General features: G+C 60.3%; 1 protein-coding gene across 1 annotated transcript; it reads left to right on the plus strand.

Annotated features, from left to right (window-relative positions):
* The first annotated feature begins 3,978 nt into the window (after positions 1–3,978).
* LOC124958419 (actin) lies at positions 3,979–27,474 on the plus strand. The gene is made up of 9 exons (XM_047516430.1): positions 3,979–4,214; positions 4,772–4,916; positions 8,491–8,619; positions 11,232–11,342; positions 15,365–15,449; positions 18,718–18,879; positions 21,283–21,471; positions 23,120–23,301; positions 27,331–27,474. The coding sequence occupies exons 1-9, from the start codon at positions 3,979–3,981 to the stop codon at positions 27,472–27,474; spliced, it is 1,383 nt and encodes a 460-aa protein (XP_047372386.1).

Consider the following 27,474-nt stretch of genomic DNA (forward strand, 5'->3'; position numbering starts at 1 on the left):
CCAAAGTATCATATTGTTCCATTGTGGGCATTATGAGTCCATACCAACAAATCCCATCATCATGTACAACTAGGAAGCACCAACAACAAAGCCAAAAGTCACCCATCCTGAACGGATCCACCTGCTGATCAGGTCATTTCTCCTCTGTCATTGCTGCATGGTCTCCTGGGGACTCAGCTTTGCAGGGGCCGGGGTGAGGTTTTCCGCAGTCTTTGGGGGGATACACTCGCCCAGAGCACCCCTCCTGGTGGGTCCTCTCCTCAGCTCCCACTTGGCACAGTCCCCAGCAGGGTTTCCCATCCTAGGCAGCTGCTCCCCACTCCGTGGACGCTCTGGGCTCTCAGCGCTGCCTGGCCAGCTGAGTGGGGTGCTGTGTGCCAGCAGCAGCGGATGCCCCACTCCGTGTGAACCCAGACGGTCCTACGGAAAGAAGGGAAAAGGTGGCCTGCCAGGCTGAGGTGCATCCTGAGGAGCGGGGGACACCTCAGCGGGCGGGACGGGGGCAGGAAGGACGATGGTGATGCCGATCTCGGCAGGCCGGCTGGTGAGAGGGGGAGAGATGAGGTGGGGCTGCGAGCAGGTCCCAGCGCAGTGCGGCCCGCACACCCCGCTCCTCCTCCACCCTGCCTGAGGCGACTCCGGGTGGCATGGCCAACGTGGCACGGCTGGTGGCTGCAGGTCCTTGAGCACCGTGGCAGAAGATGGCAAAACAGGCTCATGGGCTGCAAGAGGGTGGTGACCAGGAGGACTCGCGTGGTCAGCGGATGTGACTGCTTTCTGCCAGAGGGGAAAGTCACTTCTGAGAATCACACTCACGCTAAAACTTACATGGGCACCAGAGGATGGGCCATCCCAGAGGGTCTGGTGTCCAGAACACCCAAGAACTCCGAAGACACGAATGGAAAGACGAGGGCCCAACTAAAATAGCAAAGTGTCGAGGAGACTCGTATCCAACAGAAGCAGCTCGAACGCAGACCCACAGCCAGCACGTGGACACTGCCGTGTTGCCATCCTGGAAATGCACATTGAAACCACAGCCGCCACGTGTTCAAAGCCAGACGGGGGGAGGTGCTGGTGGCGGGCGGAAGAGGACCCCTGCCACGTTGCTGCCTGGGACGTCGAAGGGAGCCTGGCTTGGAGGGCAGTTTGACGGCTCCTCAAAGCCTACGCGGTTACCCCGAGCCGTGCAGGTCTACCCTGGGCGATCCCCCGAGAGCGGCAAAGTCACGTCCGCAGAGAAGCTCCTGCGTGGATTTCCACACCATGCTGCCCACAGAGGCAGAAAAGCGGGCAGCTGAAGTGTCCCTCTGTGGAGTGAGGGAAGCCAGTGGTGGCACATCCGCCCGAGAGAGTATCACCCAGCTGTGACACACACCACAAGATGAACCTGGAGAATCTCACACCGAGCGAAAGAAGCCAGAAAGCAAGGCCAGTTAGCAAGCGGTCCTGTTCCCAAGGAACGCAGAGCAGGCGAGCCAGGGAGGTGCTGTGTCGCGGGTGCGCCAGGCGGGGCGGGCACGGTGAATGTGAACGTGGGACTCCCACGGAGGGAGAGGTGCCCGAGGGTCAGGCCCCGCCCCGCGCGGCGGCATCACACCCCACTGTGGTCCCCTGGCTGGCGGCCCTCCAGGAGCCCCTTAGCGGGGGACTTACCAGCCTGCTTCAAAGCCCAGAGCGCCAGTAGCTGACCCCAAAAGTGCTGGGGTTGGAGATGCCCAGCTGCTGGTGATGGTGCGTGAGCGGGTCCACCCAACTGCACACCTCGAAGGCCGAGGCGGTTCAAATCAAAGGAGCCCAAGCCAGCTGCTCGTCTCCCAGGACACGACGTGAACCGGTTCCTGAGGACACGTGCGTGGCCCCTCGCCCCTGTCCTACTAACACGCTTCTTGGTGGCACTGGTCATACTGGAAACCTTCCACTACTTTTCAATTTAAAAAATGCTGTTTTAACTCCTGGCTTCCCAGAAGCAGGCCTGTGACACCTGTCTGGCTGTTCCTCACCAGGTCCCCAACCCAAGCAGGGCTGGATCCCTGGGAGGCTCTCGAACATTTGCAGAGTAAATGCTGATTATGGCCAGTTGAGAGGCCAACGCCTCTGACCACCTTTACTGCTGTCACAGGGCCATTTTCAGAGGATGATCGTCCTCCTTAATTCCTAATGATTTTCTGGGCACTAGATCCAATTTCTGATGGCCGAGTCGGAGGCAGCCAAATGGCTGCACACCCATCTTGGTCGCCAGCATCAGGAGCCCAGCCCCAGGGAAGAGGCGATGGCCTTGGCTGCCTGGGCCGGAGGGCGCAGGGCAGGCCGGCCGTGACCGGGATGCCATCCTAGAGACCCCCTCCCGGCTCCGACCTCCTATTCTACCTGAGATACCCGGTGAGCATGCTGGGCCTGGGGAGGGCAGCACAGTTAGGGTCCGCTTTCCCTCATTCTGCTCACAAGGTGGAAGGAAGGGAAGCCAGCCTGAGATGGTTTCAAACAAAAAAGGGAAGACCCACACTCTCATGGGAGCTAGCGCCCTGAGCGCCGGCGCTGTGGTACCAAAGGCAGAGTGACAGCAACCCGCCTGGCCCCAGAGCTGATTTCCAGACCCCACCTGCACCAGGCTTGGCAGAAGTGTGTGCCCCTGGGGTCCGGCCCCGAGTCTGCTGTCCGAAGGTTCCCTCAAACAGATCCCCTGCACGCTGAGATGATCCTTCCTAGAAATCCAGCCGGCCTCCGCTTCTGTGAGTTTTGCATCTGTGGATTCAATAAAACTTGGATAGCAAATATATTTTTGAATTGTATTTGTATTGAACACGTTCAGATTTTCTCTGGTCATTATTCCCTAAATAATAGAGCAGAATGACTGTTCACACAGTACTGCACGCACTGCTTTGGGCTTTATAAGGAATCCCCAGATGGCGTAATGCTTGAGGGAGGTTGTGGGCACCTCGTATGCCAATTCACACCAGGGGCCCGAGCTCCGTGGGCTTTGCGTCTGTGGCATCCTGGAACCAGGCCGCCTGCAGCCCAGGGAGCCCGAGATGGTAATAGCCCTTGCCCCGCAGGCTCCCCTGGCTGAGGAAGGGCAGGGAGGTCACACCTGCCCCCCAGAGCTCAGGCTTCACTGCAGCATGTCCAGGGCCCTCCCTGCCCTGGGACATACCACAGGCGCCTGCCACGCTAATGACCACTCAGGTGGGACATGCCTGGACATGGCTGTGGCAAGTGACCCAGGCTTCTGAGAGCAACTTGGCAAATGTTCAGGGACCCTTTAAAAACCCTTGGCCTTCAACTAGTCGTTCTAAGGAGGTGTGTGCCAAGGAGACGGTCCCTCGTGCAGGACGGAGAGTGACGGGCAAGGAGGTTCACAAGGTAACTTAAGATGACCAGAATGTTTGGTCCAGGGGCTGAGTCTTGGGCACAGTGGTTAGCGCTGGCCTGTCCAGCACGAGGCCCTAGGCTCCATGCCAGCCTCACACTACAAAATGGAACTGGGCCCAGACATCCCACAGTAGGTCATGGCCAGACCCGGTGGACGGATGGGGCAGGGCACTGGGCAGCAGACCGGCTGCACAACGGCATTGGGATCGCCACAGACACGGTGGAGGTGGCCCTAGGAGTGCTGCCTGGGCACGATCAGAACTAGAGTGCCTAAGGCCCCCAGTGACCATTGCTTCACGACATGCGACGTGTTCCCAGGGCATGTCTTCGCTGTCAGGTGACACGTGACTGTGACTTAAAGTGTTTCCATAGTGCATGCGGATGTTTGTGAGGTTCAGTGACAGTGTGAAGGGAAAGCCCGTGTGGCTGTCCCTCTGTCCACAGTGGCTTGGTTCCGGGACCCTCAGACACCCAGGTCCAGGGCGCTCAAGCCCCGTCAGAACACGACGTGCCTCGGGAGAGCTGCCCCGCGCCCTGTACGCACCAAACCATCTCTAGATGACTTGGAGCCCCGAGTGCAACCAAGGGCCTGTGACATGGTCGCCCGGCATGGCCGGGGCCAGGACGAGAGAGGCCTTCACAAGCTCCGTGCGGACGCGGACTCTCCCGAGCATTTTCGACACGGTGTTGGTAGAACCTGCAGGCGGGGCTGGGTGGACCCACAGACCCGGAGGCCAACTGGACACCCTGGTGTCCCCAGGATCGTACTGCGTGCAGCTGACCACAGAGGTGCCTGGTGACCAGCCCGCTGTCGCCTGTGGGAACTGGAAGGTGAAGACCCAAATGTAGACCAGGCGGTGGACGACCGGTCGGAGCCGGCAGGCTGGGCTTCCCCTCACCGTTCCGTCCTCCACCGTAAACGCACAGCCCTTCTCCACCCAACAAGAACCAAAGTCCCTCTAAATGCAGAGAACGTGTCATGGCCAAGGTTCAACGAAAGGGCAACATCCCAGGAGAACTGGATTCTTACACTTCCGAGGGCATTTGATTTGTTAAAAATTTCATCCGTAAAATAATTGAACACAGACGTAGCAGAATGGCCCCGGGCAGGGGGGCGGGTCTGTGCGGTGACTTCCTCCTCCCTCTCGCCTCGTGGATCCACACTTGTAAAGCAGCAGGGAAAGTTCTCTGGAAGCAAAGCAGAGGAGCGAGGCTTCCGCAGGCCGGAGGAGCCGGGAAAGTCTCCCGGAGGAGGTGGCATGGAGTCACACCAAGCGGGCCGCCTGTGACCACAGGTGCAGGTCACGGGGCCACTGCCTCCTGCCGGGGTGCCCTTGAGCTCTGGTTGCTCGGCACTGCGTCCCCTTGTGGATGACTTAACTAACGCGAGGTCTCCCCACAGGCACAGCTGGGCCCCACACCGCAGGACGGACAGCAGCGTGCCGGTCATCTGCGACTATGGCTCGGGCTGCAGCAAGGCGGGCTTCGCTGGATCCGAGGCCCCCCATGCCGTCTTCCCCACCGTCCTGGGGAAGCTCCGGCATGATGTGAGTGACGGGCATCCTCCCGGGTGTTGCTTAGCCCCCAGGCTCTGCTGGCCACGTGGCCTGTCCCCTCTCGCACTGGCTGGCCTCGGGTCAGGGTGCTGTGCATCAGAATCCTGGAAGGCTTAGCTGGTAAGGAGGATGCCGGGCCACCCCAGGGCTCCTGCTGCGCCACGGCCTGGCTCCGAGAATCCCGGCAGTCCTGCAGCGCCTTGGTCTGGGCATGCAGCTGGAGCAGCCTCCCGGGGGCTGGCAATGTATTAAAAACAAGGCGAAACAACCCAGGTCTCTTCCAGCTCTGGAGACTGGGAGGCCACAGCGGAGCGCCCTCTTGTGGTGAGGGCCTTCCTGCCGCACTGTCCCATGGTGGAAGGTGGAAGACCCAGGAGCAAGAGCGAGCGGGGGGAGCGCTTGGCTTTTTATTAGGAGCCTGTTCCCTCCGTATACTGACGGCATGATCCCACTCACGAGGGCGGAGCCCTGGGGTCGCCTCAGGGCCAACACAGCTGCATCAGGTCGAGTGTCCCACACAGGAGCCTTGGGGGCACGTGCAGGCACAGCAGTGAGCACAGAGGGTCACACGGAGAGACCCTGCTGCCCGCCCGCCGGCCAGCCCTCTGCCTTTCCCACCTTGGAGGCTGGTGTGGTGCCGAGCAGCAGCTCTCTGGATAGACAGGAGCCGGGCGCAGCCAGTGGGCACTGACACTGAGAGGTCAGAGAGGCTGGCGGGCCAGAGAGTGGCCCCCTGTTGCCCAGGCTCCTGTTTTCCAAGAGAATTTCAGGTCCTGCTTTTCAGATTTTATTATCCTGTCAACACATGCAGAACATTCCCCTCTCGGCCGTTGTTGGACTCACAGCTCCGGGTGCTGGGCACATGGCCCTGCCTTGTAGCCGTCACCACCCCTGCCTCCAAGGTTCCTCACCTCCCAGACTGCAGCTGCCTCCACCAGGGCTCGACCCCCTCCCCGCGCCCACAGTCCTCTCTCCACTCCCCCAGAGTCCGGCTGTCCTTGTGTGGTGGAGTCACCGTGTCCCCTCTCCACTCCCCCAGAGTCCGGCTGTCCTTGTGTGGTGGAGTCACCGTGTCCCCTCTCCACTCCCCCAGAGTCCCGCTGTCCTTGTGTGGTGGAGTCACCGTGTCCCCTCTCCACTCCCCCAGAGTCCGGCTGTCCTTGGGTGGTGGAGTCACCGTGTCCCCTCTCCACTCCCCCAGAGTCCCGCTGTCCTCCTGTGGTGGAGTCACTGCGCCTGCCCTTCTGCCACAGGCTTAGCTCTGAGCAGATGTTTCAGGGTCCGTGCACGTGGCAGCTGGTGGCAGAACCTGACTCCTGGGGTCCCCCTCTCCCCAGGGCACTACCATTGCTTCTGCAAGCATGCACATGCCTCTTAGGACCAGCTTTGACCCTTTGGGGTCCATATCCAGAAGGAGAAATGCTGGACCACATTTTTCTGTTAAGAAATTCAGATTTCAGTGTCGTTCCTAAGTACTAAAAAACTCACGTTTCCACAAACCCTGTGCAGCTCTGTGACTGGAGGCCCAGCTCCTGCGGGGCCTCACCTTGGGCACAGTGGGGGCTTGGGCAACTCCACCAGCCAGATCCTTTATTCTGTGCAGGATGCGCCTCGCCCATGCTGCCCCAGGAAAGACCTCCCAAGTCCACGCAGTGGATGAGGTTGAGGGGGATCCTTTGGATTCCGTCCTGAATCGTGGCAGCTCTTCCTGAGGGACACAGTCATTGGTCCTGCAAGGTGGAGACTTCAGGTCCCCACCCCATGAGACCCCCGGCCCCAGGTTGACTACACAGTTGTCCCCGACATGCAGGACAGACCCCCAGAGGCCCCCCACCCCCTGTTATCAGGGTCAGCACAGCTCCGGAGGGACAGCGGGAGGTGGGACAGGAGAAGCGCAGCAAGGCCTGCAGCTGCAGTCCTGGGGTGTGGTCCCCCAGAGCCCAGACCAGTGCCCATGTTCTCAGGCTGCAGGTGATCAGAAAGTGCCCCACAGAAGAGGAGCGGGCGGGTGGCACCTCCACGGGCAGCCGAGTGGCGCTGGCGTGGAGCCCAGCATCGCAGCCCTGGGAAACCAGACCTTGGCCCAGCCGAGCCTGGCGGGCTGCGCTCACCTCTGTCGGGGTCTGTGTTCCAGGGGCCCCGTCCCCTGCCAGCCTCTAGCTTTGCCTGCCTGGGCTCTGGCCTCCGGGAGACATCGCATCCCCTCCAGGCCCCGCTCCAGGCTCGGCACGGCCTGTCCTGGGTTCTCAGGTGCCAGGTGGAGGCTGGAGTGACCCCGGCTCCACTCAGGGCTCCTCCTGGCAGCAGCCGAGATGGCAGCCTGGTGGGAAGACTGGTGGGGACGGAGTGGCAAGATGGGGTCTTACCAAAGTCACTCGGTCTGTTCCAGCCAGACAGTCCTGACCCACAGGCCGCCCAGCCACAAGACACAGGCCAAGCCCTGTCCATCTGGTTACAGCAACTTCAGAGCAGGACCACAGGCCGTCCTCACCCTCAAAGCCACACATGCAGACCCCTGAAGTGCCCGAGGAGGTGGCAGACCATGACTTCTGTGTCCGTGTGTCCTTTCAGTCTGGAAATGTGCCCTGGTGGCTGGCCTCATTAGCCTGGCGGCCCCCGCTGCGCTTGGCGAGGTTCGAGGAGCAGAGGTCATTCATTGTCCCCCTTGGCCCAACCAAAACCTGGGAGATGAGCAACTTGTCCAAGGTCTCGGCTAGTGTTCCCTACCGGGGTCCAGCTTCTGCCGTTGGAAAGACCAAGGCCCAGGACACAACGGCCGTGCGGTGGGCTGAGGTGGCCTTGAGCGCAGCCTTGCGTGGAAGCCCTGCTCCGCCGTGGCACAGCACCCTCCTGACAGCCTGCGCCCCTGGCCGGTGTCAGCCCCACTCTCTGGCCTGCTGCCCACTGCTGCCTTGCTCTGTCCCCAGGCCGCGCTTCCTGCAGGCCACTCCCAGCCCAGACCCGGGACTCCTCTGTTGAGCCGCAGAGGCTCGAGCGCCCCTGGGCTGGCCCACAGGTCCAGGACCCACTCACCCTGCCGCCCTCTCCTGCCAGGACTCACCCAGGGGCGTCGGCTGTGTGGCTCCATGTCCCGCCCGGTCCCCTGCCCGTTGCCACCCACACAGGCACATGCCCTACTACGAGCCTCTGAACCCAACGTGGAGACTGCTCCAGAGTAGCACCCAGCCCAGGAGCTCTGGTGCCTCCCGGGCCTCCCCTCCGTGACAGGATGGGAGTCGAAGCTGCCTAGGAGGGGACAGCTCGTCTTCCTGGCGACGGGGAGCCACATCCTCCCTCTCCTCTTCCCGGCCTCTCCCCTGCCCCTTCCCCAGCAGCCCCCCTGCCGCGTCTGGGCCTCCTCTTCCCACGGTGGGTGAGGCCGCGTCCTGGCCCCATCCCGGGTGCTCTACCTCAGCCAACTGGCCCGAACCCCTCGGGGGCAGCGTTGGAGAGGGTCAGATGCCCTTGCTGCGACTCGGGCCGCTTTTAACAGCCCCTGTGGCTGCTCATCGCCGAGGGCGGGGACCGGCTGCCCCGAGGCCTGACCCGCTGCTGTGTTTTCCAGAGCGTGTTGGTGGGAATGGAGGAGGAGGACTGGTTCATCGGAGAGGAGGCCCAGAACAATCGAGGGATGCTCAACTTGCAGTACCCCATCTCCCGGGGAACCGTCACCAGCTGGGACAACCTGGAGAAGGTGGGCTGCAGCTCCGGGGCGCCTGTCACGGGCGTCCCTGCCCTGTTGGACACGGAGGAAGGGCTCTGTCACGTCTCAGCTCTCAGTCCCTCTGGACATTGTGTCATGGTCCCAACCACGAGGCTCCAGAGTCAGGAGACTGAGTTTGAGTCCTGTCTGCTCTGCTCATTGCAATGTCACTCAGGGCAATGGCATGGCCTCTGTGGCCCTCAGTCTCCTTTTCTGTAAAGATGGGTATCGTTGCTCCTACTGCACCACTGCTGAGAGGCTTAAAGGGGTGACGGTTGGGGGTCCTTGGTCCGAGAAGGTCAGAAGTCATAAACTCTGTGAAGTTGAGTCTCTTCACAACCGCGATTCTGACCTGGGCCTGCATGGGGGTTTCGGCGGGTTGCAACTGCCTTGGAAGATGTATTTTGGGGGTCTGAGTGTCCCAGGGCTGCTTAACAGTCATTATGTGGCTTAAACCACAGGCCTGGAGGCCGGAAGCCCAAGGCCAGGCCGGCAGAGCTGTTGGGGCCCCTCCCGGCTGCAGTGTGTGCCGTCCAGCTCGGGGTCCCACGGCCTGTGGCGTCCCTGAGCTCTGCCTTCACCTGCACGTTGGCTGGGGAGCGGGCTCCCCAGCAGGACGTCGTCCCCTCTGACGATGCCGGCAGCAGCCCTGCTCCCCCGCGGTCGGCTCTGAGGCGGGGCCGGGCTGCAGCACGTGGGGCCGGGCACGCGCCAACCCGGTGGCCCTCTGGCACCGAGCTCAGCCAAGCCTGAGGCTTCCAGCGCAGTGGCAGCCCCTGCCTCTCCCATTCCGCGGGCCAGACTCGGGCACGGCCCGGGGCCTCGGGAGGTGGGAGCAGATGCCGACTGGGAGCCCCTCACCCTGCAGCCTGGCGGGGCTGGGGGGCCCATGGCAAGGGGCACTCTTGTGTGGCTGCCAGGGCTTCTCCTCGGGGAGTCTGCGTGGAGCTGCCCACAAGGGCTCAGAGCAGGTGCTTGGCTTCCTCCAGAGGCCGGTGGAGCCACAAGGCCCCTGTGGCCCAGCCGTGGAAGTCACACGTCACTTCCGCCTATTCTGCTGTCCCACAAGCCATCTTGAGTCCGGGAGAGTCCACCCAGGGCCGGGCTCCGGAGGTGGTCATGGGAGCTTGGCTCCGAGGCTTTGCTCACCTGCTCAACCCTGGCCCACCAGAGTGGTGCCAGGTGACTCCTGCCCGTGGCCCGTGGTGCTTCCCGGGCCTGGTTCCTGCACCCACCCCCACCCACAGAGCTTGTTCCTCACTCCTCTGCCCAGAGCCCCCTCAGCCAGGGGCAGACAAGAACTTCACCCATGGGGAGCAATAGGGTTTATGGAGCACCTGTTGCACGCCGGACACTACACTGGGTGTCATGGCCAGCCTGTGCACCCCAAAATTTGTATTTTGGAGCCCCTACCCCCAGTCCTGCAGAATGTGACTGGGTTTAGATGGCCTTTAAGATGGAAATAAACGAGGTTGTTAGGGTAGGTCCCACCCACCTGACAGTCCTATAAGAAAGGGACAGAAGACAGACACACAGAGGACACGGGGAAGCCAGCATCTGAGGCCTCGGGAGGAGCCAGTCTGTGACACCCGGACCCCAGGTGCCAGTCCCCAGGACGTGGGACAAAGGCTGTCTGCTGAAGGCCTGGCTGTGGCGCTCTGCTCGGCTGCGGTGGGGAAAGGGCACACCGGATCCCTTGACCACGCGGGCCTGCCATCCTACGGTGCCCTCTCAGGGAGGGAACCACTTCCGTCCTAAAGACGAGACCCTTGCCGCCTTGCCAGTGGGTGCCCTGGCCCGTGGTGGGGCCTCCCTTCATGCCGGGCCACAGCGGTGCTCTCACTGCCCACACCAGCCCTGCGGTGTCTTGGGTGCCCCCAACTTTGGTGCCAGCGCTGCCTCCCCAGCCCCGAGCTGCTGAGAAAGCCCGGCGCCGCCCCGGCTCTGGCCGCATGCCGGCTCCAGGCTGGTTGCTGAGTGGCCCCTCCACAGGTCAGGGCCCCACGGAGTCAGAGGCCTCGGTGCTCCCGGGCCGCAGCAGCCGGTCGGTGTCAGTGGGTGGATCCAGGTCCGCCTCTGAGACCCGAGGCAGGACTGCGGCAGTGCTTCCACCACACGGACCACCTGGTGGCGCCCGACGCTGGAGATGGCGCCCAGGCCCGGGAACCCTCCCCTGCTCTGATGTTTGGGAATAATTACAAGAAAAAGTCCACGTGTTCAGTGCAGATGTGATTGTTTTGGAATGTTTTCCATCCTTGGTTGATTGGATCTTTGGATGAGGAACCCCCAGATTCAGAGGCTGACTGCACTGCTTTGTCAGTTAGAGACAGGTGATAGGTGATTGAGAGATGGCAGGGGACTGACACACAGGCGACAGGTGATTGATAGATGACAAGTGATTGATAGGTGGTAGGTGATTGATAGGTGGGAGGTGACTGGTAGGTGGGAGGTGACTGGTAGGTGGGAGGTGACTGGTAGGTGGTAGGCGATTGAGAGATGGCAGGGGCTCGACACACAGGCGACAGGTGACGGATGGATGGCTGCCTGGTGGAGCAGCCGGGCCTGCGTGTGGCAGCAGCTCACCCGCCGTGCTCTCTCCCCAGATCTGGCATCACTCCTTCTACCATGTGCTGCATGTCGCCCCTGAGCAGCATCCTCTGATGGTGACAGAGCCACCTTTAAGCAAGATATCCACCAAAGAGAAAGTGTCCCAGGTAACAGGCCGGGCGGGGCGGGGCGGGGCCGGGTCAGGTCAGCTCTGGCCTCCGCCTGGCTGGGAACAGCCTCAGGGCCTCACCTTCTCTGTGGTTGGGAAGGAGCAGGCGGGGCGAGAGCTGTCCCCTTGGCTGGGCAGGTGACAGCAGGGATCCCGTCCACCCCCACCCTGCGGGCAGGTCGTTAGTAGCCCCTGTGCTTTCCATGGAGACGCCAGAGCAGCAGGGACTGCAGTGCAGTGTCTGCCTCAGGTCACAGGCCAGTGGCTGGCGACTCCTGGATCCAGAGAGGGTGGCCCCAAGCTCCGCCATCAACCCTGCTCCGTGGCCCGACCCCTGGGAGGTCTGGTTCTGCTTGGAAGGCTGCGGGGCCTCTCCTGGGGCCCCACCCTGGTCCTGCCTGGGCGGGAGGTCAGTGGTGTGTGCTGATGCGGTCGCCTGGACTGAGCTGCATGGCGGAGCCCACAGGCCCTGGTGCAAATCTCAGTCCTCGGGACTGTGGGGTGGGCGGTGGGGCTGCAGCGTCCCCGCTGGCGGCCTGAGTTCTCAGCACGCCACCGGGCTTCTAATGAGGACATTGATGCACTGATTAAGCAAGCAGCAGGGCTTTCCATCTGGCCCAGCAATCCCGAAGCCCCGCGGTGTCTCCTGCAGTGAGCAGTGACCGGCAGGGCAGGCCCAGGGCCGAGGCACCACCTGCAGCCCAGAAAAAGCAGCTCCATCCATCACGGCACAGGTGCACGCTGCCCGGAGTGGACCACGGACCCTCCTCCCCGTGGACATTTAGATCATGGAAGTGGGTCAGTGCTGGGCTCCCAGCGACCAGCACAGGAGGCGCCCATCTGGAGAATGACCAGTGTCCATGAGGCCCTTGGCAAACTGGAGGAGGACAGAGAGGGGCAGACCCCTCGCCCCAGGAAGCAGGCTGCTCCCCAGCTGCAGAGAAGGTGTGGTGGCATGTGTGTGCACCCGAGAAGAACCGCGAGGAGGAGGTGGCTCCCCTGGCCACTGAGGCCAAGATCCCAAGATGGGCATCACAAGGTGGAGGCCCAGAGGTCGATGGTATGCTTCCAGCCTGAGGCCCAGGCTGAAGATCCCAAAGGAGCCCTGAAGGCAGGAGAGAGCTGTGTCCCAGCTCCCGGGGCCGGGTGGGCGGCCCCTGCTGCCCAAGCCTCTGTGCTCAGGCCCGTGCTCACTGGGGCCCACCCTCCCTGGGGAGCCCACTGCTGTCCTCAGCCCACTGCCCCCAGCGTCAGTCCCTTCTGGGAGCACCCAGGGCAGGCCTGAAGGACGTTCTGACCACCATCTGGTCACCCAGGCCGTCTGGGTGACCCACGGGTGAGCCTCCACTCCAGCAGAGCGGTTGGCTCCCAGCAGCTCCCCTCGGCCCCTGCCTGCCTCTTCACCCTGGATCTCTCCAAATTCACCCCTAACCTTGTCAGGGGTCAGCAGGAAACCAAGGTTGCTCACCTGGTCATCCTGCTGAGAGTTTGGAAAGGAGCAGCGTAAGCTGGTGACAGGGCCATGGCCACCGTGGGCCCTGAAGAGCCCTGTGGTTACAGCAAGAGCGGCCCTGCCCAGGAACCGGCGGTCAGAGGGGAGGCCGCAGGACGGGGCAGGACCTTCCGCACACACCTGCTGTCCCACCTTCCTGAGCTTTCTGGTGTCCCCAAGAGCCACCCAAGAAAAGGCCCCAGACCTCAGCCGGGGCAGAGGGTGTGGGAAAGGAGAGGCCTCCCCAGGCCAAAGGGCGACAGCCACCCTAGCCACCCTCCCAGCCAGTGTCCCTCGTCCAGCTGCCCACTCGCGTGGCCCCTGCAGGCTGCTGTTCCCTCGGCAGCCTGCCTCCTGTGGGGTCTGAAATGCCTCCTTCCTGGGAGAAGCCAGCGCAGGTGGGACAGGGAGGCCCCGCCAGGCCGAGTCCCCAAGGTCCTGGCCTCGCTCTGCCAGCACTGTGACCTCAGGCTGTGCCTCAGGCTCCCCACCAGGAGGGTGATAACGGAAGCCCCAGGTCGCTGGCGAGGACAGAGTAGCTGACGGCAGAGCCAGGCAGGTTCTCAGGCTTCCGTAGAGCCGCCCTCGCCCTGTGGTTCCCAGACCTGTGTTCCATCGCTGTGGTGGGACTCCAGTCAAAACTCCAGAACCCCGAAGACCCTCAGCTCTTGACCTTTAGGCTCCGCGGCAGGCGAGCAGGACCGAGGCGGGTGTTTGTGCAGTTTTTGGAGCCTGAGGCTCTAGTTTGAGCCCTCGCCCCTAGAATCCGTGCCCTCCCCTCCAGACACGTGCCACATCTGTGGGTCCACCCAGCTGTGACTCCATTGGTGGGGTCTGCAGTTGGGGCTCCCGTAAGGATAGCCGTGACGAGCCAGCGTGAGCCAGGCTACCTGGGGACAGGGCTTCCCTTGGGTAAACTCCCAGCCTCGCATGGTTGGAACTGGACTGCCCCCAGCTCACGTATGATGGCTGTCCCCAGGTATGACGGCTGTCCCCAGGTATGATGGCTGTCCCCAGGTATGACGGCTGTCCCCAGGTATGACGGCTGTCCCCAGGTATGACGGCTGTCCCCAGGTATGATGGCTGTCCCCAGGTATGATGGCTGTCCCCAGGTATGACGGCTGTCCCCAGGCAGCCTGTTCAGAGGCTGGGCCTCGGGAGGTGATGGTCTGAGGGCCCTGCCTCATGGGAGGGCTTGTGCATTGATGGAGAGGAAGCCATGGGCACGCGGGGCGTGGCTGGGGGAGCAGGTCACTGGAACCGTGCCCCTGGGGAATGTGTCTGGTCCCCGTCCGCCGCTCTCTCTGCTTCCCGCTGACGTGAGCTGACAGCTTCTCTCCAGCACACCCTTCCGCCATGATGTTCCAGAGCAGAGGGTTCAGCTGGCCGGCCTGAACCTCTGAACCATGAGGTGGAAACAAAGGAACAAGCCTTTCCTCCTTCCAGTTGTGCCACAGTGATGAAACTGACCAGAAGTTGCCCCTGGCAACGCTGCTAGCGTCTTCCACGGGCCCCTCGGCCGCGCGGTCCAGCAACACGGACCTCCTTTCCTAAACGCGCTGCCTCGACCCAGTTTTGAGGCCCCAGCTGAGGCCAGTCAGTTCCCCTCCTTGGGTGGGCGTTTAAGTCCACACCCCAACCACTGCCCTCGTCCAGCTGACACGCCCAGGGCCAGGCTGTACCTGCGGGGCAGCTAAGGACAGCCTCCACGTGCAGAAGACCTGGGAAGGCCCTGATGACCCAGGGCACAGGAGGCTGGGAAGCCCACCTGCAGCTCCAGCTCGCGGCTGCCTTTGCCGGGCACAAGCCCCCGGGCGGCCCTGACCCTCAGCCTTCTCTCCCTCAGAGTACAGGTGACGGAGGTGCCGTTCATCCATCTCTGTGACACTGCGATGGGTCTCGACAGCACGAGGGCCTTTCAAGCCCCAGAGCACAGTTCTGCTGCCCTGCGGGCGAAGCTCATGGCCACCCCCACAGGGGCAGGGCCCAGCAAGCGGCCGCCTGTGCCTAGTCTCCCCGTCACCTGCTCACCGTCTTCTGTCTCCTGTGGCCGGGGCCGTCACGTGCTTGTGCGGAAGGAGCCGGGTTGGCCTCACCCAGTCACTCCTGCCCTGGCTTCAGTGGGTACCTGGGCTGTGTTCTGAAATACACCAGGGGCCGGGCATCCAGTGCCGCACAAGAGCTGGGAGGTGACCAGGGAAAGCGGCCCTGGCCCCCACCTGCCCGCTGCCGAAGGAAGGGAAGTCCAGTGAAGAGAGCACACTCCACGGGCCTCTGGGGCAGCAGGGGTGCCCGTGGGTGCAGGGTAGTGGTGTGCAAGACCTCCCTGCCCTCATCGGAGGGGACTGCAGCCACAGAAGTGCCCCGAGGGTGTTCCACAGACCGGGAGCCAGTGCCCAGCGCTGCCGGGGCTCGCAGGGCTGGGGACAGGCACGCTCAGAGCCTGCCTGGAGCTCTGCTGCTCTGGCTGGGCCGGGCGGTAGGTGCCATCTGGGGCCTGGCTGCCAGCGGGGTTGCTTTCCCCCTAGATCCTGTTCGAGACCTTCGGCGTCCCCGCCCTGTACATCGCCAACTCGGGTGTCCTGTCTCTGTACTCCTCCGGCCAGACCTCGGGTGAGTGGCCCTGTGGGAGCCCCTCCCTGCCCTCTTGTCCCATCCCAGCACACACTCCCTCCCTGGCACATGAGAGGGGACTCCACACAGCTCACACCCCACCTTTCCACCCTCCTGGTTAAGCAAACGTGCCCAGATTTTTAAAATCGCTGGACTCGCCTTTATCTTTCACAGCTTTATTGAGGTGTCGCTGACATACAAGCCCCATCTGTTTCAGGGACATGCTTTGACAGGTTTGACGTATGGGTCACCATGACCAGCATGACGCACCCCCCCACCGGCTCCCCTCATGCCACCCCTTCCCGCCTGTCCCCAGGTGATGGCCAGTCTGTCCCTGCAGATGAGTTTGCATTGCTAGAATTTGGTATAAACGGCATCAGAAGGCAAGGACTCTTCTGTGTGTCGCTCTCCCTGTGAATAATTTGGAAATCCTTTTGCCTTGGTGGTGCGTTTCTTGGTATCGCTGCGTTGCTGTCCCGTGTGGTGAATGCACCCTCACTTTTTTGTCCACGAATGGGTTTGGGGCTGTTTCTAGCTCGGAGCTGTTGGAAGAAAGTTGCCGTGCGCGTTGCTGCGGACGTCTCTGCATGGATGTGCGCTCTCACTGGGTCTTGGTGAATGTCCAGAGGTGGACTGGCTGGGCCTCATGATGGGCCGATATCTAACTTTTAAAAACACCTGCAAGCTAGTCACCAAGGCAGCCAGGCCGCTCTGCCCGTCCACGGCCGTGGGCGCTCTGGGCAAGGGATGGGAGTGCAGGGTGTGTCCCAGGCTTCGGTCAGCACCCTGGCCACGCTGGCACTGGACCTTCTTCCTGGCTCCGCTCTGCAGGCTCGCCCTGCTCCTCCCAGGTCTCAGGCTTGTGTTTCAGCGCTGCTTCTCCATCCTGGACACAGCCCTTCGACAGACGCACGTTCCGCACGCGCCCGTCCAAGCCTTCCCCTTCACTCTCGTCCTGCCTTTGAAGAGCAGGTTTCGATTTCCATTCTGTCCAGTTATCAGTTTATTGTGTGGACTGTGACTTTGGTATCATATCTAAGAAATAGATGCTGAGCCATGGCGTGTGGCTCTCATCCCAGTGACTTGAGAGGATGAGAGGAGGATCCCAAGTTTGAGGCCAGCCGCAGCAACGTAGCGAGGCCCTGCCTCACAATAAAAATAAAAAGGAAAAGACAGAGAAGCCAAACTCAAAGATGTGCTGCTAGAACTCTCATGCATTTTAGTTTTACACTTAGTCCTAGGGTTCGTTTTGAATAGGCGTAAGGTATGAATGAAGTGCATGTATGCACGCATGTGTGTGCATGCATGTACATGTGTGCATGCATGTACATGTGTGTGCATGCACACGCATGTGTGGGCGTGCAGAGCTCCAGTTTTTCCCGAGGTGTCTGTTGGAGACACCCCTTTCTAGACTGGCTTGCTGGTGCACGGTTGTCTGTGGGCTCAGGTTGCTCCGGTGCCCTGGACCCTGTCTCCTTAGCTCTGTGTCCAGTCGTGGGCTGCTGCCACGTTGTCCTGAGGAGCAGCTTGTGAGGAGTCTCCGAATGAGGTGACATCAGTGCTACTGTTTTGGTCTCGTTTTTGAAAGTTTTTGGCTATTTTAGTCCTCAGCATTTCCGTATGAATTTTAGAATCAGTTTGTAATTTTCTAAAACAAATAAACAACAACAAAAAAAATCCAAATTCACTTCTTTGGGTGCTGTGGTTTTGTTTTGATTTTGCAGTGCTGGGGCTCCAGCCAGGGCCTCTTGCTTGCTGGGCGAGCGCTGACCCCTGAGCTCAGCCCCAGCCTAGGGCGTGAGGTTTTGATCGGAGCCAGCTTGCATATTTAGCTCCAACCAGCAACCGTGGCATGCATGCTGGGAACGCCCGTTTCTCCCAGGAGCTTCCTGTGTTCACAACGGACAGGCCCCAGGTGTCTTGTCAGATTTGTCTTTGTTTCTTACACTCTGGTGCTGTAGTAAATTATATTTCTATTTCAATTTTTATTGTTCATTGCTAGTTAGGTAGGAATACAATCAATTTTTTGTTTTTGTGATGCAAGATCAAACCCACCGCCTTGCACATGCCAGGCAAGCACTCTACCTTGAGCTACATCCATCCCAGGCCCCTACAATTGATTTTTGTACATTGACATTATATACTGATATTCTAATTAAACTCATTTATTTAGATTTCATAGGGTTTATTACTTGGACCATCATTTTGTAAACAAAGTTTTATTCCATTCCATTACTTCAGAATTGGATGCTTTTATGTTTTGTTTTGTTTTGTTTCGTTTTCTGGTTGCACAGAGTGAATTCCCCAGTACACTCCTGGTCAGAAGTGGTGGGGCAGAAGTCCCTAATCTTGCTCCTAATCTTAGAGGGAACCATTAGGTCTTGCAGTGACAGCTTTGGTTTCTTATCAGCGTCCTTTATGCCTTTGAAGGTTTCTTATGTTCTCGGTTTGCTGAGAAGTATTTTATCGGTAGTGGAGGTTGGATTTTCTCAAACACACTCTCTGCATCTACTGAGTGGCATCTGGGTTTTTTCTCCTCTTTAATATGGTGGCTCTCCCTGTTCGATTTGGACTAACAGAACTTCCTGGCCTTCCGGGCCAGACCCGTCTGGTCACGACTGAGCCGTTGTACGTGTCACTGATTCTCCTTGAACTTTGAGTCCATATTCACAGGTGACAGTGGCCTAGCGTTCCAGCTCCCAGGGACACCGCCTTCTAGCCTGGCACCCAGTGTCTTGAAGGCAGCCTCTGTGCTCTTGGTTGCGAGGGTGGGGGAACCCCCGGTCCCCAGCATGGCTGGAAGGGGCGGGCCTGTCTGCGTGACTGGCTTCGTTGGAATGTGCAGTCCTAGGCTGAAGACTCGACAGGCGTGAGGAGGCCCCAGAAGCCAGTCTCTCACAGGATGAGTCACGTGTTCCCACTGCCGCTCACGTCCCTCGGGCCACCCCTCTTAGCGTGCCTGCTGGCTGGCATGCAGCTCCTCCTCGCGTTCAGACTGCCCCACGCTCGGTGCTGCCCAGGGGTGCTGTGCCCAGAGGGCCGTCAGCCTGGCGGCCCTCTCCTTCCTCTCGACCCCTTGACCACTGCTGCCGACCTTCCTCCCCTAAGGAGAAGAAAAGAAGAGCAATCCAGGCTCCTCCCAACAGCCCTCCCCAGGAGGAAGCCAGCTCCTCGGACCGCTTCCCCTCTGCCTTCTCTTCCTGAGGCCTGGCAGTGGTAAGGCACGCGTGTACCCCACGTGACGATGCCAACGTGTTTTCTTACCCAGGAACAACCATCGAATCTGGAGAAGGAATGACGTACTTTGTGCCCATTATTGATGGCTGTCCTTTGCTTCAGTCAACCGTCCAGATGGACATAGCCGGCCAAGACCTGACCTCGTACCTCCTGCAACTGTTGGCAGACAGTAGGAACTTACTGGTGAGCACAGGTAGGAAGCGGCTATTCTCAGCCAGCACTGGGGTATGATATCCTTCTCGCCTTGCTCAACCTGCAGCCCTCAATTTGTAAAGCTAAGGCTACAGGACCAGCATCCGAGTTCTAAAATCAACCCTATCTATATTTAGGGACATTTAGTTCCTTGACAATGCTGAGAGTGACAATGGTGATGGTGATGGTGAAGATGGTGATGTGAAGATGGTGAAGATGGTGATGGCGATGGTGATGATGATGGTGAAGATGGTGATGTGATGATGGTGATGATGGTGAAGATGGTGATGTGATGATGGTGATGCTACTGCTGCTGGTGACAGTGGTGAGGATGGTAATGGTTAAAATGATGAAGGTGATGGTGATGATGGCAATGAAGTCAGTGGTGACAGTGGTGCTACTGGTGGTGGTGGTGGTGGTAACAGTGGGTGGTGGTAGTGATGGTAGTGGTGGTGGTGGTGATGGTGGTGGTGGTGGTGGTGATGGTGATGGTGTTGGTGGTGGTGGTAGTGGTGATGGTGATGGTGGTGGTGGTGGTGGTGGTGATGGTGATGGTGGTGGTGGTGGTGGTAGTGGTGATGGTGGTGGTGGTGGTGGTGGTGATGGTGATGGTGGTGGTGGTGGTGGTAGTGGTGATGCTGGTGGTGGTGGTGGTGGTGGTGGTGATGGTGATGGTGGTGGTGGTGGTGGTGGTGGTGGTGATGGTGGTGGTGGTGGTGGTGGTGGTGGTGGTGATGGTGGTGGTGGTGGTGATAGTGGTGGTGTTGGTGATGGTGATGGTGGTGATGGTGGTGGTGGTGGTGGTGCTGGTGGTGGTGGTGGTGGTGGTGCTGTTGGTGGTGGTGATAGTGGTGGTGGTGATGGTGATAGTGGTGGTGGTGATAGTGGTGGTGTTGGTGATGGTGTTGGTGGTGATGGTGATGGTGGTGATGGTGGTGATGGTGGTGGTGGTGGTGGTGATAGTGGTGGTGGTGGTGGTGATAGTGGTGGTGTTGGTGATGGTGGTGGTGGTGATGGTGATGGTGGTGATGGTGGTGATGGTGGTGGTGGTGGTGGTGGTGCTGGTGGTGGTGGTGGTGCTGTTGGTGGTAGTGATAGTGGTGGTGGTGATGGTGATAGTGGTGGTGGTGATAGTGGTGGTGGTGATGGTGGTGGTGGTGGTGGTGGTTTTTATGGTAACTATGAGTTAAGCTTTACAGAGAACTGAGACTGTGCAAGGCACATTCTCTCTTTGCTTCTTGCCACAACCCTATGAGGGGAACAGTTATTTCTATTGCAAGACAAAGAGGCCTAGGAAGGTTAGGGGATGTGACCAACACCCTGTAAGTGGGGGTTTTAGCTCTTGGGATGTGAGCCCAGGACTTTAGATAAGGCAGTGCCTGTCCTATTTTTCAGCTGTCTCTGGACATTCCCAGCTTGAACACATTGCATGACAGCCATTTCCAATAAGCCTGCAATCCCGCCTTGGCCTTTCTGGTCGTCCCAGGCCAGAAGTCTATGTCCAGTGCCTAGCAAAGTAGGGAGACCTGAAGAACACCACCAATTAGGAGGAAAGTGAGAATCGGTCCTGGCCGAGCAATGGCATGTTAATGACAAATCACATTTAGCAAGATGTTTTTGTGCATTATTTCAGTTTGTCCTTAAAATAACCCTGAAAGTGATCATTAATTTTATTCATGCAGCTGAAGAAAAGGCAGGCTTAGGGAATAATGTACTTGCTTAAATGTAGGCATTTGGTCAATGGCAGAGGTAGGATTTGAACCCAGATTCGTCTCACCAAAGCTTGAACTAGGTGAAGAAGGGAAAAGTATCAGGAGGTCAGAGCATCTTAGCAGCCAGGAAGAGAGAAGGGATTGCTCCATTGCTCGGCTTGCTGGCAGGGCATTGGGACTAGGAGAACAGAGCAGACTTGGGCAGGAGCCGTTTGAGTGGAGCAAGTGGCGATGGGATCCGGGCGTCAGTGGGCTGCAGAGCAGGTGGGATTTCCAGGGCAGCCCTGCGAGAAATTCCCTGCTGATTGCAGCTCAGAGGTTCAGCTGTCGCCAGCTGCCCAGAAAGGGGGGCATTGCCTTCCAGGAGAAAGTGGGGGGCGTCGCCTTCTAGGAACAAGGGGGGGCATGGCCTTCCAGGGACGAGGCTTGCAGACTCTCCTGCTGCAGTAAATAATGAGATTTGATTTTCGAGAACTCAAAACACACCACACATGGCAGGGTCTCAACCTCCAAAATGCTGACGTCCTGCCACCCCTCATCTCAGGGCTGGTCCAGGCCCTTGTGGCAGGGACAGGAGGACCTGCAGGCAGGCTACGGGTGGAGGGCTGCTGGTGGGGTCTCTCCGCCCGGCAGGGGCTTCTGTGAGTGGCTCTCCTGTCTCCTCTAGCTGGGGCTTTTCCTTTGTCCCGTAGCGGACCGAGAGTTCGTCAGGGACATGAAAGAGAAGTGCTGCTATGTGGCCCTGGACTTTGACTTGGAGAAGTCGAAAGACAGCCTCCTTCCCTGCCAAGACAGATTCCTGCTGCCCGACGGCCAGGAGATCACGCTGAGGCAGGAGCATTTCCTGTGCCCTGAGGTGCTCTTCCAGCCCAACCTCATAGGTGAGTCTGGGGGAAGGCAGCCAGGGCGGCCATCGGGCCCGGGCAAAGCGGGTGCTGGGCCCGGGAGGGCCTGTTGGAGTGGCCGAGGGGCGCTCTGCGGCAGAAGCTCCTCTGGTGCCTGCTGTGTGCCCCTGGCTTTGCTGGCCCTTGCCCTTGAGTGGCACCTTTCTCCTCCCCCTTCTCCTGTTCGCCTCACAGAGGAGGAAACTCGCCCTGGCCTCTTAGGTCATCTGCCAGGAGGATGCTACCTCCGCTGGGCTGCAGCCTTCCCAAGGGCATTGTTTTTAAAACTCCACCTGCTTACAAAATGGTTTACAAACAAGCGAAGACAAGTGAGGCAGGAAAGTAAAACCCACAGATGCGGAAGGAACTTGAAAGCTGACCGAGAGGTTGGAAATGAGCCTCCAGCTGAGTGAACCTGGCAGGCAGCACTGGGGAGGGACAGCGGCAGGGTATAGAGTCACCAGGACAGGGAGATGAGGTTTGCTGGGGAGTCATGGAAAACCAAATGTTCCCTGGAATCCAAGTCTTGGAATGGTTTGTTACAGTCACACGGTGTTTCAGTCAGCTTTTTTGCTGCTATGACTTAAAAAATTCTGACCAGAACAATTTTAAAGGAGGAAAAGTTTACTTGAGGGCTCATGTTTCAGAGGTCTTAGTCCCTAGAAGGCTGGCTCCCATCCTCAGGGCTCCAGTGAGGCAGAACATCGTGACTGAAGGAAGCATGTGGCAGAGGGAAGCAGCTCCCATCATGGGGAGCGGGGAGATGCCACTCTCCAGGCAGAAACCTAGGCCCCAAAGCCACACCCATCAACCCCCCCTCCAGCCACGCCCACCACGCCAGCTCCACTCAGTAATCCCATGGGGTTAAACCTCCCATTGGGTTAAGACTCAAACTCTTGTCTCCTCCAAACCTTCTTGCACTGTCTCACACGTGAGCTTTTGGGGGGCCCCTCACATCCAAGCCATAACGCACGGGACGGAGAGGAGTGAAACCTGGGCTGCGTTTCCCAGGACCAGCTAAGAAGTGCCTGGCACAGTCCCGGGAGAGCTGGGGGTTGGCGGTTCCCCTGCTCGACCAGAGCACCCAGTCTTAAAATCACGGCACGCGCCCCCACCCCCCCCAAATATTGAGTCACTGGAGTCCTTCCCCCATCGCGTCCAGGTCCTCTCCAGGGTCTGGTGGACCCCAGGGGAAATGGACACCACCTGGTTCAGTAGCCGCTCAGGCCCCGGCCAAGGCATCAGATGTAAGGGAACAGCAGCCCCTCCAGAGGCCCAGGGCATCTGAGACCGTCACGCGCCAGGGCTCTGCCATTCTGTGGGTTCAGGAGGGTTGCTCAGGATCAGGACACTGGCCGGCCAGGAGCCTTTCACAACACAGTCAGTATGGAGGCTTGAGAAACTGTCCGCACCTCCGACGGTGGACCCCCTGGGCGAGCGGGCAGAACCAGCGCTGTCAGCTGGCCGTGGGTCCTGCGGAGCTGGGGCAGGCCCCCTTCACTACCGTGGAGAAGCCACCGGCCTCCTGTGGGGGCGTCGAGGTCCTCTGCTGCCCGGGGGATGTGGGCGCCCACTGCCGACAGCTGGGGGAGGGCCGGGTGTGGGCACCGCTGCAGCCCCGGGCTCTCTCGCTCCCGCCTGGCAGGGAGGAACAGCCTGGGCATGCCCATGACCGTCTTCCGCTGCATCTCCTCCTGTAACCCCCGCCACTGGAAGGCCCTCTTCAGCCACATAATCCTGTCTGGAGGGACGGGCTCCTGCACTGGCCTGCGGTCCCGACTGCAGAGAGAAATAGACAAACTGGTTTGCCCCGCCTTCAACACCCAGGTAAGTTCCCAGCCACCTGGGGTCCCGCCACGGACATTGCCAGAACGCCCGGCTGGGGCCAGGAGGTCCTGGCGCTCGGGGAAGCGTCCGTAGACAAAGGAGGCCAGGACCTCGAGCTTCCATTGCAGGGGGGCAGAGGCGGCCACAGACAGACCCCTGACGGGAAGGGCTTGTGGGAAGGGGACGGGGCAGGAGTGGAGCCAGGCAGGGGCGCAGCTGGCCGGGACCCAGAGAGGCGGGGAGCCAGTGACCATCCGGGAGCTGAGGGGAGCCCTGCCAGAGGGGACCTGCAACCACCAAGGCTTGGGCAGAGGGACACCGTCCACGGTGCTGTTGTCAGGTGTGGGGTGGACTGTCCTCAGGTGTGGATGGACTGTCCTCAGGTGTGGGTGGACTGTCCTCAGGTGTAGGGTGGGCTGACCTCAGGTGTGGATGGACTGTCCTCAGGTGTAGTAGACTGTCCTCACGTGTAGGGTGGGCTGTCCTCAGGTGTAGGGTGGACAGTCCACAGGTGTAGGGTTGACTGTCCTCAGGTGTAGGGTGGGCTGTCCTCAGGTGTAGGGTGGGCTGTCCTCAGGTGTAGGGTGGACAGTCAACAGGTATAGGGTTCGCTGTCCTCAGGTGTGGGGTGAACTGTACTCAGGTGTAGGGTGGACTGTCCTCAGGTGTAGGGTGGGCTGTCCTCAGGTGTGGGTGGACTGTCCTCAGGTGTAGGGTGGACTGTCCTCAGGTGTGGGTGGACTGTCCTCAGGTGTAGGGTGGGCTGTCCTCAGGTGTGGGTGGACTGTCCTCAGGTGTAGGGTGGGCTGTCCTCAGGTGTGGGTGGACTGTCCTCAGGTGTAGGGTGGGCTGTCCTCAGGTGTGGGTGGACTGTCCTCAGGTGTAGGGTGGACTGTCCTCAGGTGTGAATGGACTGTCCTCAGGTGTGGCGAGAGCTGTCGTCAGGTGTAGGATGGGCTTTCCTCAGGTGTGGGGTGGACTGTCCTCAGTTGTGGTCTGTGCTCTGGTTTAGGGTGGACTGTCCTCAGGTGTGGGTGGGCTCTCCTCAGGTGTGGGCCGTTTCAGGTGTGCGGTAAGCTGTCCTCAGTTTTGGGGTGGAGTGTCCTCAGGTGTGCGCTGTCCCCAGGTGTGGGCTGTCCTCAGGAGTGTGGCGGGCCCTGCCAGGATATCAGGATGCAGGCTCTAGAACGAGCCCAGCTGAGTGGGCTCTGCGAGCGCCACCTCCCGTCCGTCTGCACAGTCCCTTTGGTGGAATGCAGTCCTCTTCAGCCCTGGGCACCCTCTGTGCTGAGCTGTCCCCCTCTGGCTTGCTCTTGGTTTGCTTCTGGCCTCACAGTCCCTGTTGCGGCTGGGGTTCTGGGACAGTCGCGTGATGCCCTCCTCCTTGGCCTTGGGTCCTCCGACTTGCCTGCTGCCCTGGAGCGGCTCCGAGCTCCCCGGGCCAACTGCAGCTGCTCCGGGCTGGCCTGTGCTGTTCGCTCTTGGGAGACGCCTGCAAAAGTGCCTCCTCTCTGTCTGCCGCCCTTGAAGGTTGCCCGTGTCCTCCTGGGGCAGCGAGCTCAGAAGCTGCCTCCCTTGTACCCGTCTGGAGGCCACCTCCTCCCAGGGCCCGCTGGCTGAGGTCTGGACTTCACCCTGTGCCCTGGCTCCCCAGTCTTCGCTGGAGAACTGCTTCGGTCACTACCCGCCTCCCGCGCGGCTCCTGGGGCCTGGGGGTCTGACCGCCGGCAGGGCCCTCCCAGCCAGAACGTCTCGTGTGTGCCCTCAGCGTGTCTTGCTCTGCCTGCTGAAGTCCTCGCTCTTTGATGTGACCACTAGTTATAGACCAGGTTGCTGTGACAGTCGACCTGGCAAAGTCCCTTGTTCTACCAGCCATAGTCACCCTGGCTTACCACCCGCAGCCCTCAGCTCACAGAATGCTGAGGGCTGACCCTGTCCTTCCTTCCTCAGACCCAGCGCCTGGTGACACACCACACAGGGCTCCACACAGCACACAGCCCTGCCGCCCCCAGGCTGCCCTGCCCACTCTGTCCCGAGCCCGCAGCCCCGTGTGTCCATGTTTACATCCTAGGACACGACGGCCCCTCCCGCTTCGCACTCTGCCCTCCGCTGCCACTGCCTCCTGACCTCCCTGCCCTCTGAGCCCCTGCCTCTTGGTGAGATGAACTCTTACCACATCAAGGAGGAGGCTACCCCTCAGCCAGGACGGGAAGCCAGTGAGCGTGGAGCATGGTCAGTGTCTTGGCAGTAATGGCACAGGGGAGCTGTGGGCCCGGCACCAGCCCTTCCCTCCTCTGCAGAGCCCCTCAGGTGCGCCCATCGCCCACCCCGCGGGAGAGGGGAGCTGCTTTCCTGAGACTGATTCTGAAGCAACCTAACCCCTCTCCTGACCCGCCCTGGAGGCGGAGCTCCGAGGGGCTCCCCTAAAGGAGAGCACCGTCCCCTTCCGGAGCCACTCGCCAGCAGCAGGAGAGCCGGCTGCCAGGGGCCAGGAGCCCGACACCGGTGATCGCACGCGGGCCTTCCGCTCCATGGTGGAGTGAAAGCCACGGTTCAGGTGGCGGTGTCTGCAGCTGGGAACTTTGAGCTTTTCCCAGCTAGCCGTAGGCGGCTGGGTCCTCACTCTTGCTGCCAGGTGGCCACAGCTCCTGGTCAGCTCTGTGATGCAGCAGCGGGCTCAGCGCCCGGGCACGAGTGGCGGAGCTGGGGTGTTCTGCAGGGCGGGGTTCCACATGGCTTCCACTCCAAGCCTTCCGTTGGGATGGGAGCCCCGGCTGAGGCGTGGCTGTGTTCCTTCCGGATGTCACCAGTGTTCCTAGCTGAACTCTTTGCCATTATTATTATTTTAGGATACTCTTTCTTTCTCTTAGAATTCGTTTCTAAATGTGGGTTTCTGATATCAGAAATACAGGCGAAACCTAAGACTTTCGGAAAGTGTGGACACATGCCCATGGAAACTGCCCATGGAAACTGCCCATGGAAACTGCCCCCAGCTTTGTCTGCAAACCCCTTTTGCCAGCTGGATGGGGGGGAGCAAGTACTGTACTGCTCTTTCTTCCTCCTGTTTGAAAGCGCCTTTCGGTGGTCGCCTGTTCCAACCTCGCCACGTTTTCCATGGGTACTCTTGCTTTCTTCCTAATGCACACAGCACCCAGGGTCTGGCTCTCGTGTGTTTGGGTAAGATGCAGGCGGAGTGGACTCGTCCCGGGTCAGAAGAAAGCAGCCGAGGCCCTGGGCGCCTGGCATGGCCTGTTCCCTACCCAAAGGGCCCACCTGAAACATGCAGCCCCTCTCCCGGACCCTCTTTCTCCCTCCTTAAAATCAACGTGATATACCTCTTAACTGAGGCCAACCACGGGACCACGCCGGGCAGTTCTGTGGGTGACAGAGCCAGCAGGTGTCAGGGACGAGCTGAGAGCTCAACCTGACTTTCCCCTGCTGCACCTGAATCCCCACCCTGAGCTTCCTGTGCAGACGCTGGAGCCTGCCCCGCCCCCATGTCTCAGGACAGCAGCCGAGCTGTTGTCAGAAGCCCATGCGCCTTGCAGGACGTCAGTGAGACCTGACACTGACCCTGACCTTCCTGAGCCTCAGCAGCCCCACCTGACGAGGGGGTGAGGAGGGTCCCGGCTCTCCTAGAGCAGGAGACACGGAGGCGCACTTCGTAGAGCTCAGGGGCGAGGGGGAGGAGGCCGGAGCCCTGGGGAAGGGATTGCCCTGGACTTGGTCGCGGGTGGGATCGGGTGGGCTGGGAGTGAAGGTCAGCAACCGCTAGCTTCCCCTCAGAACAGGTCTGCCAGAGAGGAGCGCAGGGTGCCCAGGATAGACGGTGCCCTCCTTGTCTCCCCATTGCTGAGGGTGAGGGTGCTGGAAGGAGGTGCCAGCTGCTCAAGAGTACCAGCCCATGGAAAAGCCCGCCTGCCAGGAGGAGCCCGGCCTGTGGACGCGGCTGTCCCTGTAGAGCTGTGGGCTGACAGGCCTTCTCCCCTTCCTTCCCCTCCCCTCCCCTCCACTGCCTCTACCTTCCAGGTGTACACCTCTCCATACGCCAAGTACGGTGCCTGGGTGGGTGGCTCCATCCTGTGTTCACTCTCCACGTTCAAGGACATGTGGGTGACCAACAAAGAGTACAAGGACATGGGATCCTCCGCCGTCAGCAGAAGAAGCCTTTGA

The sequence above is a fragment of the Sciurus carolinensis genome, chromosome 11 (genome assembly GCF_902686445.1).
Source record: "Sciurus carolinensis chromosome 11, mSciCar1.2, whole genome shotgun sequence".
NCBI lineage: Eukaryota > Metazoa > Chordata > Mammalia > Rodentia > Sciuridae > Sciurus > Sciurus carolinensis.